The sequence below is a fragment of the Theropithecus gelada genome, chromosome X, assembly GCF_003255815.1.
Source record: "Theropithecus gelada isolate Dixy chromosome X, Tgel_1.0, whole genome shotgun sequence".
Classification (NCBI taxonomy): Eukaryota; Metazoa; Chordata; class Mammalia; order Primates; family Cercopithecidae; genus Theropithecus; species Theropithecus gelada.
In genome coordinates, this window is record NC_037689.1 from 137,353,088 (window position 1) to 137,368,332 (window position 15,245).

At 38.1% G+C, this 15,245-nt stretch overlaps 1 protein-coding gene across 6 annotated transcripts in view; it reads right to left on the bottom strand.

Moving 5' to 3' along the window:
• Positions 1 to 15,245, bottom strand: part of ATP11C (ATPase phospholipid transporting 11C) — a 201,526-nt gene that overhangs the window by 53,733 nt on the left and 132,548 nt on the right. For all 6 annotated transcript variants that reach the window (XM_025373047.1, XM_025373044.1, XM_025373045.1 and 3 more), the window contains 9 exons: positions 15,041 to 15,122; positions 13,918 to 14,068; positions 13,100 to 13,297; positions 6,105 to 6,266; positions 4,980 to 5,131; positions 3,965 to 4,036; positions 2,974 to 3,047; positions 899 to 1,002; positions 278 to 459 (listed from right to left, as the gene is read on the bottom strand). In XM_025373047.1, coding sequence (XP_025228832.1) covers positions 278 to 459; positions 899 to 1,002; positions 2,974 to 3,047; positions 3,965 to 4,036; positions 4,980 to 5,131; positions 6,105 to 6,266; positions 13,100 to 13,297; positions 13,918 to 14,068; positions 15,041 to 15,122 — 1,177 coding nt within the window. The remainder of the gene's footprint in view (positions 1 to 277; positions 460 to 898; positions 1,003 to 2,973; positions 3,048 to 3,964; positions 4,037 to 4,979; positions 5,132 to 6,104; positions 6,267 to 13,099; positions 13,298 to 13,917; positions 14,069 to 15,040; positions 15,123 to 15,245) is intronic.

The following is a 15,245-nucleotide window of genomic DNA, read 5'->3' on the forward strand; positions in this document are numbered from 1 at the left end:
CTCCACCCTGGGCAACAGAGCAAGACTCTGTCTCAAAAAAAATAAAAAATAAAAATAAAAGCTTAAAAAAATTTTAAAAAATTAAAAATCATTCCTACTAACAGCTCAAAATCTGGTGTAATTTTTCATACTTACTACAATAAATAAATCTTTAAGCCCACTTAAACAATAAAACTAAACCAAAGATTTCAAACTTCAAGATTAAATTACTAATCTGGGGCAGATCACACCCAAAACACTGGTCATTAAAATAGTAAGAGTATCATTTTCTAGTTACTTGTCTTCAACTGCAGTGGCTCCAATTAAATTCATGTTTGTCTCAATATCATCGAAAACTTTTTCCATTTTTTCTTCTCTGTCTTGTAAGGCCATTTTTGCCTCTATGAGCTGTCTGTTAATTCTTTCATAATCATCTGGAGCAATTTCTTTGAAGGCTACACAGAGTGTCCGATACCCATCCTAGGAGTAAAGTAGGAGATCCGTAGTTATTCTAATAATAGTTGGAAAAAAACCACAAACAAAAAACCACACTCTGTAAATACTCTTGCTTTAGCCATATGTACAAAAGAGAAATTCTGACACCTATTTAGTTTGAAAAAATGAACAAACCACACCCGAAAAGGCAACATTGAATTAGGTTCAGAAAAAGGAAGTAACAGTTCTTTTAACAAAGGTTGTTGAAAAGTCTTTAAGGCTGCAAATTCTAATCAGCAACTTGCTCCAGGATGTTTTATATTAAGATAAAAAAAAGTAATATCAAATCCCCAAATACAAAACATAGACCACAAAAATAAGCTGAAATGTATTTAAACTGTCATTTAAACAGAAATCCAATAAACACAGTCATCTTCAGCATTTCTCTGCTTACTTATTGGTGGGGGAAGGAGTATAGGCTCACCATTGCATTACGTTCCACATGGACTTTAGTTAACTCAATTTCATGATTTTGCACTCTGGGAAAAACTGCCGAGTCTGCTCCTTTACAAAAGAGAAGTATGTCTCCTAAAATAAAGAACCATAGTACTTGACTTAGAATTTTAAGGCTGGTATTGTGCTTTTAATAAGAGTAACTTTTAAAGCGGCCTCTCTCACCCAAGTGTTATATATTCTGAGCATGCCTCGCAATACTCACCTAAATGGAATGAGAAATCTTGGCCTTTAGTCTGTCAGAAAGGCATGCACCACCTCTTCAGGTCATTATGAACACAATTAATAAGCCAGAGTTTACAATAGGCACCTCTGTTAAAATATACTTCCTCCCACCAATTCACGGAGGGCTGGGCTTGTGTCAAGGAGCTGCATCTGAATTTCTTCTGAAAATGTATGCCAGGTGCAGTGGCTCATACCTGTATTCCCAGCACTGTGGGAGGCCGAAGTGGGAGGATCACTTAAGCTCAGGTGTTCAAGACCAGCCTGGGCAACATAGGAAGACCCTGACTCTACTAAAAGTTAAAAAATTAGCCGGGCATGGTAGTACATGCCTATAGTCCCAACTACTCTGGATGCTGAGGTGGAAGGATTGCTTGAGCACAGGACGTCGAGGCTGCAGTGAGCTATAATCTCGCCACTCCAGCCTAGATGACAGAGTAATACCACGTCTTAAAAAAAAATAAATGCAGTGAAGTCATGGTCTAGAGTATACATACATATGGCATCTACAGATGTCAAGAAGAAAGCTCAAGCTCAAACAAGCTGAAATAATTTTCAATAAACTATATTAACCAGCTTTTAAAACACTGGCTTCATAGTTTTTACTGATGAGAATAGCTCTCCAGAATGCTGGTATAAGTGCAGCTTTAGATCACTTCACACACCCAGGAAATATTCACAGTTGTGCACAAGACAGACACTTTATCCTTATAAGGGAAACAATTGAGGTCAACAAATTAAAAAGTTTAGCTCTGAGGTCAATGACCTTTGTAGACCAGTTCCACAGACATTTCACCATTTGCTGTAGAACACGTGGACATGCACACATAATAGCAAGTATTTGAAATGTTGTGGGTTTTTTTAATTTCATTTATTCTTACACATCCAAAGTATTTTAAAATTCACAAGACAAACTCCATGGTCACTTATTAAAACGAATTTCATGACTATGCAATCATACCACAAAGTATGAATAAAGTGGGATATGTTCCCCCAAGGATCTGCCTGTATCCTCCCATTCTCACATTAAGGAATTTAGAAAATTTAATAGTAAAAAGTAAATTAATGGGAAATAAATCAAGAACTTTCAGAAAACAAACCACCTGGGCATACCACACACACACACACACACACACATATATCTGAGAGCCTTTGAATAAAGCAGGAGTGCTCGCCCATGGGTCTTGCAGAATCTGAGCAGAAGGCAAACCACCATGGTGCCTCCAAAGACATGAGGGAGCCCAGGATTATGGTACCAGTTCCCCTGCAAAGGGCAAGCTTTACTCTGTTCAACAAAGAACCTGAGCTCTGTAGTGAAACTGCAATGCCATTTCCCAGAAACCAGGCCCTCAGTCCTCTCTACCTCACCTGTTTCCAGGGAGTGTCAAGCAGTAGGGGAACCAGGAAGGTCAGTGAGGGATAAGAAGCAACTCCCTATACTCAAGGATTCTGCTGCTAGTAATCCCAAACCATAACTACGTTGGGTGGCTGCATGTAAACATTACTGGTAGACTGGTCAGTACCCCGATCCATATAAAAGTCATCCTTTCAGTTCCTGTTCGAACACCCAGGGCAGAGGGATATGGTTCTGCTACCAAGAAAAGGCACATCCTGTCATAACAAGGGTTCTATCACTAACAATTTGGTAAATAGAACATCTGTGCTTAAAAAAATACATGAAGGCATATGCAAAAGCTACTGCTTTGCATGACTTTCACTAATCCTACAATACTACATGAAATGATTCTCTTTCCTGGAAGAGTGAATCAACCAATAAGCCTACAAATCAACAAAGAGAAAAATTCAAGCTTTTCAGATATGTACCTTCTTGAGTCTTCACAATTACACTCATACGTCGCCGGACGGCATCAAAGTTTAAGGTGTGAAGAAGTTCATATCTTTAAGAGAAGAGAAAGGAGAAAAGTAAAAAACCTAGAATATACTGAGAAAAATAAAGCACAACAGAAATATGTTAAGATATTTAAACATCTTAACAGAGAAGATAGCTATTCTCTTTGCATGAGGGTCACTAGTTGTGTGCACAACTGGTACTTTCCTTTGTCTTAGAATTTCTCTGAACATAGAACATGCTGTCAGAGGATACCAGTGTTAGTTAAGGGGTATTTATAGCCCCTCACTATATTACTTAAAATGGTAAGAATGACCACATAGAAATGGAGGATAAAGAGCTGTCCCACCAAGCCATATTCGGAGGGGTCTAGAAACAGTCCCACTCTGCCAATTTTTTTGGCAGCATTTATGCATGGAGTGCCAGACACAGTGCTAGGTGCTGGGGAATAGAGGTGAATCTGCCTGAGTCCCTTCCCTTATGCAGGTCACCATATGAAAAGACACTGGGGCATCAGAGTACTTGCCCTGAGGCTCACACCTGAACATTCCGAACAAAACAAGGCTTCTGGTTTACAGCAAAGCTGCCTTTATTGGCTCGGCTTGCAATCCCAGAGTGATTGCTTGGACACCAGATAGCAGGTTTCACATATATTCACTGATTTTTCTTGTAGCATGTGTTAGAAACCTGAAATGGCATCTAAATTTGAGAAACATTCCAGGCAGACTCTCATTCTGGCTACTGGACCCAGATGTGAACCAGATTGGAATTTCTACCTCAAACTACAGTTTCTGCCATTCTATGTAAAATGGCTTCTACCCCAACTATATTTACATAAAACTCTGAACTGGGAGAGAAAAGTCTTGTATTTTCAGTGGCATCATTTCCTCTGCTGCCCTGCCTGAATCCGTTTAAATTTGACTATGGGGTTAAGAAATGACGAACATCAAACACAGAGCTACTTACTCTTCTATTTCTTTTCTTTGGTTCTCTACTCTCATGTGTCCATTTCGATTTCCTAAAAATGTGAACCCGTACCTATCAAAAACAATAAAAAAGACCACGTGTATCTCTAAAGAATGATTAATTTAATTTTATTTTTTTGAGACAGAGTCGCGCTCTGTCGCCCAGGCTGGAGTGCAGTGGCGGGATCTCGGCTCACTGAAACCTCCACCTCCCAGTTTCAAGCGATTCTCCCGCCTCAACCTCCTGAGTAGCTGAGATTACAGGCGTGTGCCACCACACCCGGCTGATTTTTATATTTTTAGTAGAGACAGAGTTTCACCATGTTGGCCAGGCTGGTCTCAAACTCCTGACCTCAGGTGATCCACCCGCCTTGGCCTCCCAAAGTGCTGGGATTACAGGTGTGAGCCACCGCACCTGGTCTAGAATGATTACTTTTCAATGGGGCAATTCATGCTTGTTTACGCTTTTCTTCTCTTTCATATGATCTCAATATATAACCGTACTTTCTTTTTCTGGATAAGCTGGTAACAGAGAAAGTCAATGCCCAGCCACAACTATTGTAACCAAGGGAAAGACAATTTGGGTTTCTGATTCTACAGCTAACACACTGGGTGACCTTTTAGCCACTTAATTATCTTGAAACTCATGGGTAAAACTAGACTTTCGGTTCTCAAATGATGTCAAAATTGCTGGGAGCACCTCAGAAATAACATGTGTTGTACAAAAAGTGGCCACTGTTATGTTATTTGCAAAACATAGTATGAACATTCAGACTTCTGGCTGGCATGCATAAATAGTAAGGCAAGTAATACCTACATGTAACTATTTTCTTTTTGGTCTTAACTGGTTAGGTGTGGGAATTTTCCACAAATTTTTGGCTAAAGCAGTTATGTTTTTTATTAAATAACAGGAGACATATGTGCTAAGGTCACTGAAGAAAACGGAAAAAAACAAGTAACTTCTGTCCTCCTGTGGTTTCACTTTCTTAGGAGAAGTTTAAGAACATATACTTTACTTTTTAGCTCCTTTCACCAAAGCTATTTCATCTGGTGAAGAGGAGATATAGGTTAATTCAGCTGATTCTGTAGCTCCATCAACAGCATCATTTGTTTTGATTTCTACAGTATGACATAAACACAAGGCACGTAGAAACAGCTCTTCTCGATTCTGTGGAACAGTAACAAAATAATGATTGTTATTTTTAATTCGATCACTCGGTAACCAGGCAGTGAACAGAGGAAATATATTAATGTGAGAGAATGTTATAACTTCTAACAAACTTAGTAGCAGATATGTATAAATTCCTAACACTCAAATCAGCTATATATTCTCCTAGTACTTAATAAGAGTTCCTGGTTCTCAGCTAGCATACCCTATAGGCTGTGTTAACTCATTGAGGTTATTGTAGTGCCACCTAAGCCAAAGCAATGACTTCTTCATGGCCTAAAAGACTTCATTCAGTAACTAATTCACAATCTAGCAATAGCTCAAGTGTAGGGAGACTCTGGTTAATTTAATGCCTAGACACTCCTGAGACTTTAATCATTTGAACAGACATCATTCTTGGGGGAGCTTACACTTTAAAAGACAAAGCACAAAAAATTATGATCAGACAAGCAAGCTTTTACCCAAATGTCATTTCCCACAATTCTCTTTACTTGTAAATTCTACTCATTTACACATTTCAGAAGTATCAGTAAAACAAGAAAGGTGAAGCCAACAATAGTTATTCCAAAGTCACCGGACACAGTGGCTCATGCCTGTAATCCCAGCACTTTCAGGGGTGGGGGGTGATTACCTGAGGTCAGGAGTTTGAGACCAGCCTGACCAACATGGTGAACCTCCGTCTCTACTAAAAATACAAAAAAATTAGCCAGATATGGTGACGGACGCATGTAATCCCAACTACTCGGGAGGCTGAGGCAGGAGAATCGCTTGAATCTGGGAAGTGGAGGTTGCAGTGAGCTGAGATCACGCCACTGCACTCCAGCCTGTGCAACAGAGTGAGCCTCCATCTCAAAAAACAAACAAACAAACAAAAGTCTATGTCATGTGTCCACCTAAAAATAATTTTCTACTATGGAACGTTAACATGCATTCACAGATTGATTTCTTATATAAAACAATAATGCAAATGCACCTTATCTGCTTTGTCAAAATATGTTAAAGGTCCATCAGTTTGAGATAATCCATCAACCTCTTGAGTTACACCTTTATATTTATGCCCATCTATGCAGCATTCAATGAATTCCATGCTGTTTTCAGTGAGTGTTCCAGTCTTATCTGTAAATACATAATCCACCTAAAACAAGGACACAAACATACACACACTGTTAGTTTCTTCAGTGTGACTAATTTTTAGTCTGCTGTAACGCAAAGCTATTTTCATATCCATAGGAAATCACCTCTTCTAAGACTTATGTCAAATGTCAGGGAATTACAGAGATAATATTACCAAACAAATGAGGAATAAATTAGTATTTTTAAAGACACTAAAATGGTATCACATGTCTAAGGTAGATCTACTCAAATATAAAAGATGAATAGAAAAAAATGTGACTATTGACCAGGCATGGTGGCTCACGGCTGTAATCCCAGCACTTTGGGAGGCTGAGGCAGGAGGATTGCTCGAGCTCAGGAGTTCAAGACCAGCCTGGCCAACATGGTGAAATTCCGTCTCTACTAAAAATACAAAAATTAGCTGGGTGTAGTGGCACACACCTATAATCCCAGCTACTTGGGAGGCTGACGAGACTTGAATCCAGGACAAAGGTTGCAGTGAGCTGAGATCATACCACTACATTCCAACCTGGGCGATAGAGTGAGACTCTGTCTCAGGGAAAAAAAAAAAAAAAAGTGACTATTTTATCAAACTAAGGGCCCTTTCTCATGTAAGTTAACCTATTTTTTTTTTTTTTTTTTTTTTAAAGACAGGGTCTCACTCTGTCACCCAAGCCAGAATGCAGTAGCCATTATAGCTCACTGTAACCTCAAACTTCTGGGCTCAAGCAATCCTCCCGCCCCAGCCTCCCAAGTAGCTGGGACCACAGGCACTCACCACCACACCAGGCTAATTATCTTGTAATTTTTGTAGAGACAGCATCTCACTATGTTGCCCAGGCTGATCTTGTACTCCTGGGATCAAGCCTTGGCCTCCCATAGTGTTGGGATTATAGGCATGAGCCACCATGCCCAGCCAGTTAACCTGTTTGATGTAAAAAAAGTTACGTAAGTCAGTTTTTCAAGTGGGAAGTAAGACTATACTGACCACTTATTTCTCTCTCTCTCTCTCTCTCTCACACACACACACACACACACACACACACACACATACACAAACACACACTCTTATACTTTGTGGGATAGTATGTACATTACCCATTAAAAATATTTACTAATAAATTAAATGGGATGTAACAAAATAAAATGGAAACTGATGAAGGTTTTTTCCCCTTTTACAAGTAAAATTTTCTATAAAAATACTGAATTAAAATAAAATGCACCACATTATATAATATACACAAGAATTAATAATAACATTAAGTTACCTAATTAGAAGATACAGTATACGTCAATAGTGATCTAAACCATAACTTAAATTTCTTTCTTTATACTATACATATTTTGAAAATACTCAAGTTCCCAAACTTAGAAAGAAACTAGATAGGTTGAAGTATAACACAAGTATATTTTCATAAATAATGGAAAACATAAGCCAAGAAATAAATTTGCCACTAAGATAAATCATTTAGAGCATTTCTATTTTATCTCAGTTTTTTTTCTCTATTTTTAACATCTGGTTTTTGGAAACCCACAATTTTATCCTCGTTTTGGCAATTTATGCTTAAATAGTTAAAATTATGGGCTGACAGGAACAAGCATAAGCACAAGATTAAGGTTTTTATTATGTAAGGGAGAAAGAGATGAACTACAGCAGTAGTTGCTTTCTAATTATTTTTCAAAGCTTTTCACAGTAGCAGCACTGGCACAAATAGAGCATTCCAATCTTTTTTTTTTTTCCCTGTTAAGCCAGCCAAGTTTGAACTCTCTCTTTAAATTAATCCAAGTGGTATTACTTGTGTATCATTTAGATTCTTCTAGTTTAAATGAAATTCTTTGGGGCTTTCTTCTGATCAAAATTATTAACCTTCATTTTCTCCTGAAGGGTGTCCTGGGTTATTTTACCTCCTGCACTTGGATGAGCATTAGGATCTCTTTTGTTAGTGTCGAAGATGGTAGCTTTAAAATATAAAGTACAATTTATTCACCTATATGAAACAGTTTGGGCAGTATGAATCTGGATACGTTGAATCTCACAGGTATATGCCTACAAATTATACTCAAATGCAGTAATTATCAAACTGTAGAATGCATCACATGTACTTGGAGGTCTTGTTAAAACTCAGATCACTGCTCTATCACCAGAGTTTCTGAATCAGTGGGTCAGAGGTGGGACCAGATAATTTACACTTCTAAGTTCTCAGGTAGTGTTGATGCTGCTGGTCCCAGGATCATATTTACAGAACCACCACCCTAATATATGATCTATACTCAGAAAAAGAAGAGAAGCAGATTGACTGTAATTAATTTAACTCTTCTCATATTTTACGGAGAGAAAGGAACGAAGGGGGAGGCTGCTGCTTTCCTCTGACTCTCAAGCAGCCTCTCTTCTTCTTCAAGCTTGCCAAAAAGACTCCTCTATATCAGTAAGCTCAAAGCCATCATTTGCGTGATATTGTAAAATATATTTGATAAATATATATTTGATCTTCCTTCCTGTTTCCTGACAGAAAGCTCCTAAAGCCTTAGCATCTCCAGAGTGATGAGTGCTTTTGTATGCTAATGAAATGACAAATGGTTCAGGGCCCCTACATAGCTTCAGGATGAGTGCAGTCACTGAAAAGACCAAGGCATGATTACAGGGTTGGGATTTTCGGCCCCACATCTGACCTGGGTAAGGAGGAAAGAGGGGCTGAAGGTTAAACTTAACACCAATGGCCAATGATTTAATCAATCATCCCCACATAATGAAGCTTCCATAAACTCCCCAAAAAACTGGGTTCAAAGAGCTTCCGGATAGCTGAACACATGAAATTTCTTGAAGGATGCCTGGAAAGGTCATGGAAGCTCCACGCCCCTTCCCCCATACTTCACCCATCTCTTCATCTGTATCCTTTGTCATATCCTTTTATAATGAACCAGTAAACACAACTGTTTCCCTGAGTTTTATGACCTGCTTTAGTAAACGAATCAAATCCAAGGAGGGGGTCTAGTAAACTACTGGACCGCATTTTATAGCTGCTCAATCAGAAGCATAAGTTACAACCTGAACTAGCAACTGGTATCTGCAGTGGGGGGCAGTCTTATGGGACTGAGCCCTCAACCTGTGAGATCTGACACAATATACTATCTCTAGGTAGGCAGTATCAAAAGTGAATTGGAAGATACCCAACTGGTGTTTGCTGGAGAACTGCTTGCTTGGTGTATCAGGAAAAAACTTCACATATCTTGTATCAAAAGTGTTGAGTGGCTATGTGAGAATAATGAAAGAAAAACAGGGTCTTACGGATAACTAACATGTGGGGGTTCCTGGAGGGTGGTGCGCCCAGGGAAGGTATGGAAGCTCAACACCCCTTCCCTTATATCTCGTCCCACATGTCTCTTCATCTGTGTCCTTTACAATATCCTTTATATGAAACTGGTGAACATAAGTAAGTGTTTTCCTGACTTCCATCTGCTGCTCTAGCAAGTTAATCAAACCCAAAGAGGGGGTTGTGGGTAGCCCAACTTGAAGCTGGTCGATCAAAAGTTCCGGAGGCCCAGACTTGTGACTGGTGTCTAGGAGGCATGGGGCAATCTTGGGGACTGGGCCCTCACCCTGTGGGATCTGATGTTATCTCCAGGTAGACAGAATTGAACTAGAGGACACCCAGTTGGCGTCCACTGTTTGTTGGTGAGAAAAACTGCTCCCTCCCACATTTGGACACAGAAGTCTCTGTGTTGCTTGGTGTGAGAGCACAGTAAAAACACATTTTGGGAGTTTTCCCTGAAACACATATTAATCCCATCATACAGAAACAATCATGTTAATATTTTGAGTGGTAAATGTGTATTTACCACTTGAACAAAAATGTAATCTCATTATGTTTGCTATATAATCTATTTTTCTCACATACATATACATATATATGTATTTCCATGTCAAGAATATAGATTTACAGAATAACCTTTATGGATTAATTAGTATTTCATTGAATAAACTATAATTTCTAAAAAAAGAAAAAAGACTTTTTTTTCCTATCTCTTAGTGAGACAACTGCTGTACGTAGAAAAGGCTCTGAAGTATATGTTGAACATGTGAAATCATCTATTTTGTAGATCAAAAATTACCATACGGTTCAACTCAATGGAACACTCGGACTCCATCTTGGCACCACCACCTACTAACTCTGTGACCTTAGGAAAATCTCTTTATCTCTATGAACTTCAAATATTAACCTTAACGATACCTGCTGCACAAGAATGAAAAGATTAAAAAATAAAGCTCAAAAATAATTAACCTAAAAGGTGCTATATACATGGTGACTGTCACTGATGCTCACTTGACCAAAATCAAAGAGCACCAGACTCTGCACTGCCCCACATTTTTTCTGATTATGATCACATTGCTATAGTCAGGTCTGATGTGTATGTCTCCCCCATGATATTTTTAAAAATTTGAGGGTTTCTTTTTAACTTCATAACAGTAGCTAGCACACACACACATCCCAGACAGTAAAAGGTGAATAACAGCTACTGGCTTGAATTATTGGAATCAGAATATATACTTATACTATAAAGTGCCACCATTAGGCAGAGCTGCAAGATGGGAAGGCGACATAAAGAGTAGCCCCACAGGTTTTTCAATATGGATTACAATCATTTGGTTGTCTAAAAGATTGATGTCTAATCATCAAAGACTGCATTATTTTCCAACTGAGCTGAGCAGTCCACTTCCTTTTGTTTCTCATGTCAAGCACTGTTCTAAACATATCTTTCTATTTTTAATCCCAGTGTGGGTCACATTAAACGAGGTTAAGCAAATGCTTGCAATGGTATGAATAGGAATTAAATGGCATTGCCTTTAATAACATAAAAAGTTACATAGATCTTAAATTTGACTCAACAAAGAGAAAACAGGTTACACTTAATTTTGTGTGTACTGGTTTATTGAATACTAAATGGCCTAAGAAACCATTTCAAGACTTCTTTGCACTTTCATTTAGGTCATTTCTATACATGCAAACTGATAACAATGGCAAGTTGCTTATACTCTGTATTAACTGAAGTGATGGTCTGGCTATTAACTTAGTGATTTGACTAAATGACAACCACAGCTAGAAATGCAAAGTTTCATGGGAGAAAGGAGTGGTGACTAAAAGGAAGACTGTAACTTCTTTTCACTCATCAAATTTACTAGATCATTACCCAAAGATCTACTTTACTTTCTGCAGTATTAACATAGTCTAGATGATAAGAAGACTGCATTCCCATAGGTAATATGGAATCTGCTGAAATGAAGATCTGAAAGAGGTATAAGAGTCTCATCAAACGGAACCTGACCCAGGCATCTTTTCTGTTTTTAGTGAACATTAAGTGTCATATTCGGAATGATGGCTATTCTATTTGTAATAGTAGTTGAGGCTAGCCCCAAGCTAGTCACGCTTAACCTTGGGTAGGCTAACACATACAGCCAGGCACTAAATCCAGAACAGGTAGATTTGCTCAGCATCCAGAATGAACCACTAAATTAACTGTCAGGGAAGGGTTCACTAAAGGTGGCTTGTATACTCGAAATTTTTTCTCATGCATTCTGCAATTTGATGCCTTTTATTGACATTAGAGCAGTTCTACTCAGATAGCTCTAACCCTGGATGAAAACTTCTGGCTTAAAAGACAATGGTCAGGTGTGGCAGCCCATATCACCAACAAAATAACCTTGTGGGAACAATATCCAAAGGAAAAGCCATTTGTCCATTCAATTTTTGTCCTATTCTTAGTGCCTTCGTATCTACATGGGATGTAGACTCCATGGTTTCAGATACTGGTGTCCTGAAGTCAAATGTAAACAAAATAGTATCTGGAGAGTCCTTTCTACCTTTCAACTGCAGTTGTCATGTGGGTACTTTGATTTAGGCAAAGGCTGTCTCAAGAGCAGAAACACAAAGCAGGGACTGTGGAGAGGGTTAAAGTCAGGAAGTAAAGAGTTTTGAGGTGAGAATGCAAATCAGCCCCATTTAAACAACTGTGAGGCTCTGTTCCAGCCACACAGTTTCATTAACTCAATTTGGAACTCCCAGTCACAAAAATGACATTTCCACAGTCTTGACATTCTAAATGTCATGAGAATAAAATGCAAGCCAAAAAATTCCTTCGGCTCGCAAAGATCATTACATGACAGAGTAAAATCAAAAAAAGGGGAAAACTTCCTCAATACTAATAAGAAAAGTACCCGAGAAATCATCACTTGAAGAATTACAGCCAGACTGTGTTGCACTGGAAAATAAATGCACCTGGGTTAGAATGGGGTCACAGTCTGGGTTACATTGGTATATAAAGAAGAACGCATTTTGAGGAGTGCATGCCCTCACATTTTCCCTTCATTGAAATTCTTGTACTGGAATAAATAACTCTGCTTGTTAGGTCTATCTTCTACCTGATCAGAAATGTACCAAGAAAATGTCAATAGGACAACTCTGGTCAATTTTGCTTATGGAACAAAATACATTTATAAAAGAGCCATATTTGCTACCCCATATTCTATCCACAAATGGTTATAGATGGTCATGAAGACTGTCTGTTTCCTGTTCCAAAGCAATAGCTAATAAGGTAACATCACCCAGTTCCAAGGAGAATTTCAGTAACATTCAAATTTAATACATAAATTGCATCCTTCTCAAAAACGCCAGCAAAAGAACTGATGCTATAACTATGAAAACACTGCTTACCTTCATTACATGCCTGCATTAAAGAATTTTCTCTGAATCATTTTTCCAAATGTGACATGATCACATATATTGGTAATCCAGAATACATAAAAAGATATTTTCAGTATGTTGACAAATTATTTTAAGTAAAAAAAAAATATGCTCTAACCTGACCAAGTTCTTCATTAAGGTCTGATGTGTTAACCAGGGCTCCTTCATTAATTTCTTCATCATAAAAGTCCTTATCCCATGAGATGAAGAAGGAGCCTAAGAATTTCTGCATTTCTACTGTGACGTACATGGAGACAGGAATGATAAAGTTGAATAGAACCATAAATGATAGGAAGTCGGTGAACATTTTTAAAACCTAAAATAAAAGAGATCGTTCATGCTAATTAGACATACAATTCCATCAGACCAATATAATATAAAGGAAGAATTAATTTCATCTTTATTTCAATGCTGAAAACACTGCTCTTACTATCAAGATGGAACTTCCCAATAACACTACATCACTGTAATCAAAATTATCACAGTATGTGAGAATAATATTTAAGAACACCCTCAATTTTATCATTATTCTTCAGTATATACGACTTCAGTCAGTACTTTTTCACTTCTTTAAGTTCTCTTTGCTCACTCCACCCTAAGATATGAATGTGAGATCAAAGTTCGTATGTAAGCATTCATTATGCTTTTATTGTGACATCTCACATACTCCTATTATATTAAAATGCCAAAGCATCTTGCCAAATTGTTTCATCTTAAATTCTTAAATAAAGAGCTAAAAACAAGCACAGACGCCTAAAGTAAAAGAAAAAAAAAAACTCTAAATCTTCTTAAATATTTATTGGCTTAGAGCCACCATGTAATCAAGAGAAAATTCAGAAGCTTACAAAAGGTGCAATTTCCCTCAGCAGCATTTCAGTGAAAGTTGGCTCAGTCACAAAGTTCTAGAGTTTCAATTTTCAGCAGAAAACAAATTACCTTCAAAGTCTCTCGCTCTTTCTGAGTCTTTTGGTTATACCAAGGTTCATCATTGTATGGGGTACTCTGCCAAACGTACTTTAGAGTAGTGCATACTGCAGCTTTGGTCAGTAAGATAAATAAATATACAATCAGGAAAGCATTAATAGATCTGAAAAATAAGACAGGATGGATTTTAAAACCACCTAATTATTAATACTTAAGACATCAGCCAGATATGAATTAAACTACTGAGTCATCTAAAGCTTTTTCTGTGTACGACGCATAACTATAGCACAAGCCTTTGTGTGTGAACCTCAGTTATCATAGCTGGAGCATTACTTTCAAGTGGCAAAATGAAAAGCTGGCCATGAACTGGTGGCCATTGACCACCAATGCTCTCCCAAGTGCAATGGCTGACTAGCGGAACACACCTTAGTAAGGTTCCTGTAAAGTGACAGGGGACGTACACACATGCACACATACAAACACCATTACTTACTCAACCCTTATAGAAGGAGTATCTTGTCTCCATTTCCCTGAATCCTAAATGTTTGGGGTAGAGGGCACGGTAGCAATGTGAAATCCTCAAGCTCGGTGTAGGTTCTTTCAGTTTGAAAGTGGAGCTACGGAAAGGGTGCCAGTGATGTACTGGGTATCCATGCCAAATATAGGGTGAGGTCTATGGCTGTGGCACCTGGCTTGAGGATCTACCAGGTAATGCTTCAATAGGTGCCAGGAGACTATTATCTACATTATAGAACCAACTTGCATATAGCAACTAAAGGACTCCAAACTATTGACTCCACTAGCAAAAAGGAATGAATTTATAGTTCAGGTAAATTCTGCCCTTTAATAGCTATGTGAGCTTAGGTAAGTCACATACCATCTCCAAGACCATTTCCTCATCTGTAAAGTGGAGAGGTTAACATGAATTATTTCACAGTGTTCTTCAGAGGACTAAACCAAATCAGACATACAAATCATTGAGCACAGTTTCTGGTACATAAACAAGTGCTTATAATAGTAGTTGCTATTATAATTGATGTTGTTTTTTGTTATGCTTGTTACTTGGAATTACCGAGAAAAGTAACTATTTTAATCAATAATGACTAAATAAATTGTGGCGCATACTCATACTAACTTTTCAACAGCAGAACGTTTCTGAGATTTCCCTTGGTAGTTCAAAGCCATTTTGGTTTCCATTCCAGTGTAAACAGCAACTCCTAAGAAATTACAGAATATAATGAAAACTAAGAACTTGTCAACCAACTCCTCACACAGCTGGCTCTATGAATTTTTAAGCCTATAAAAGCAGGAAATCTAGGCCCTCTTCCACTCACCAGTTG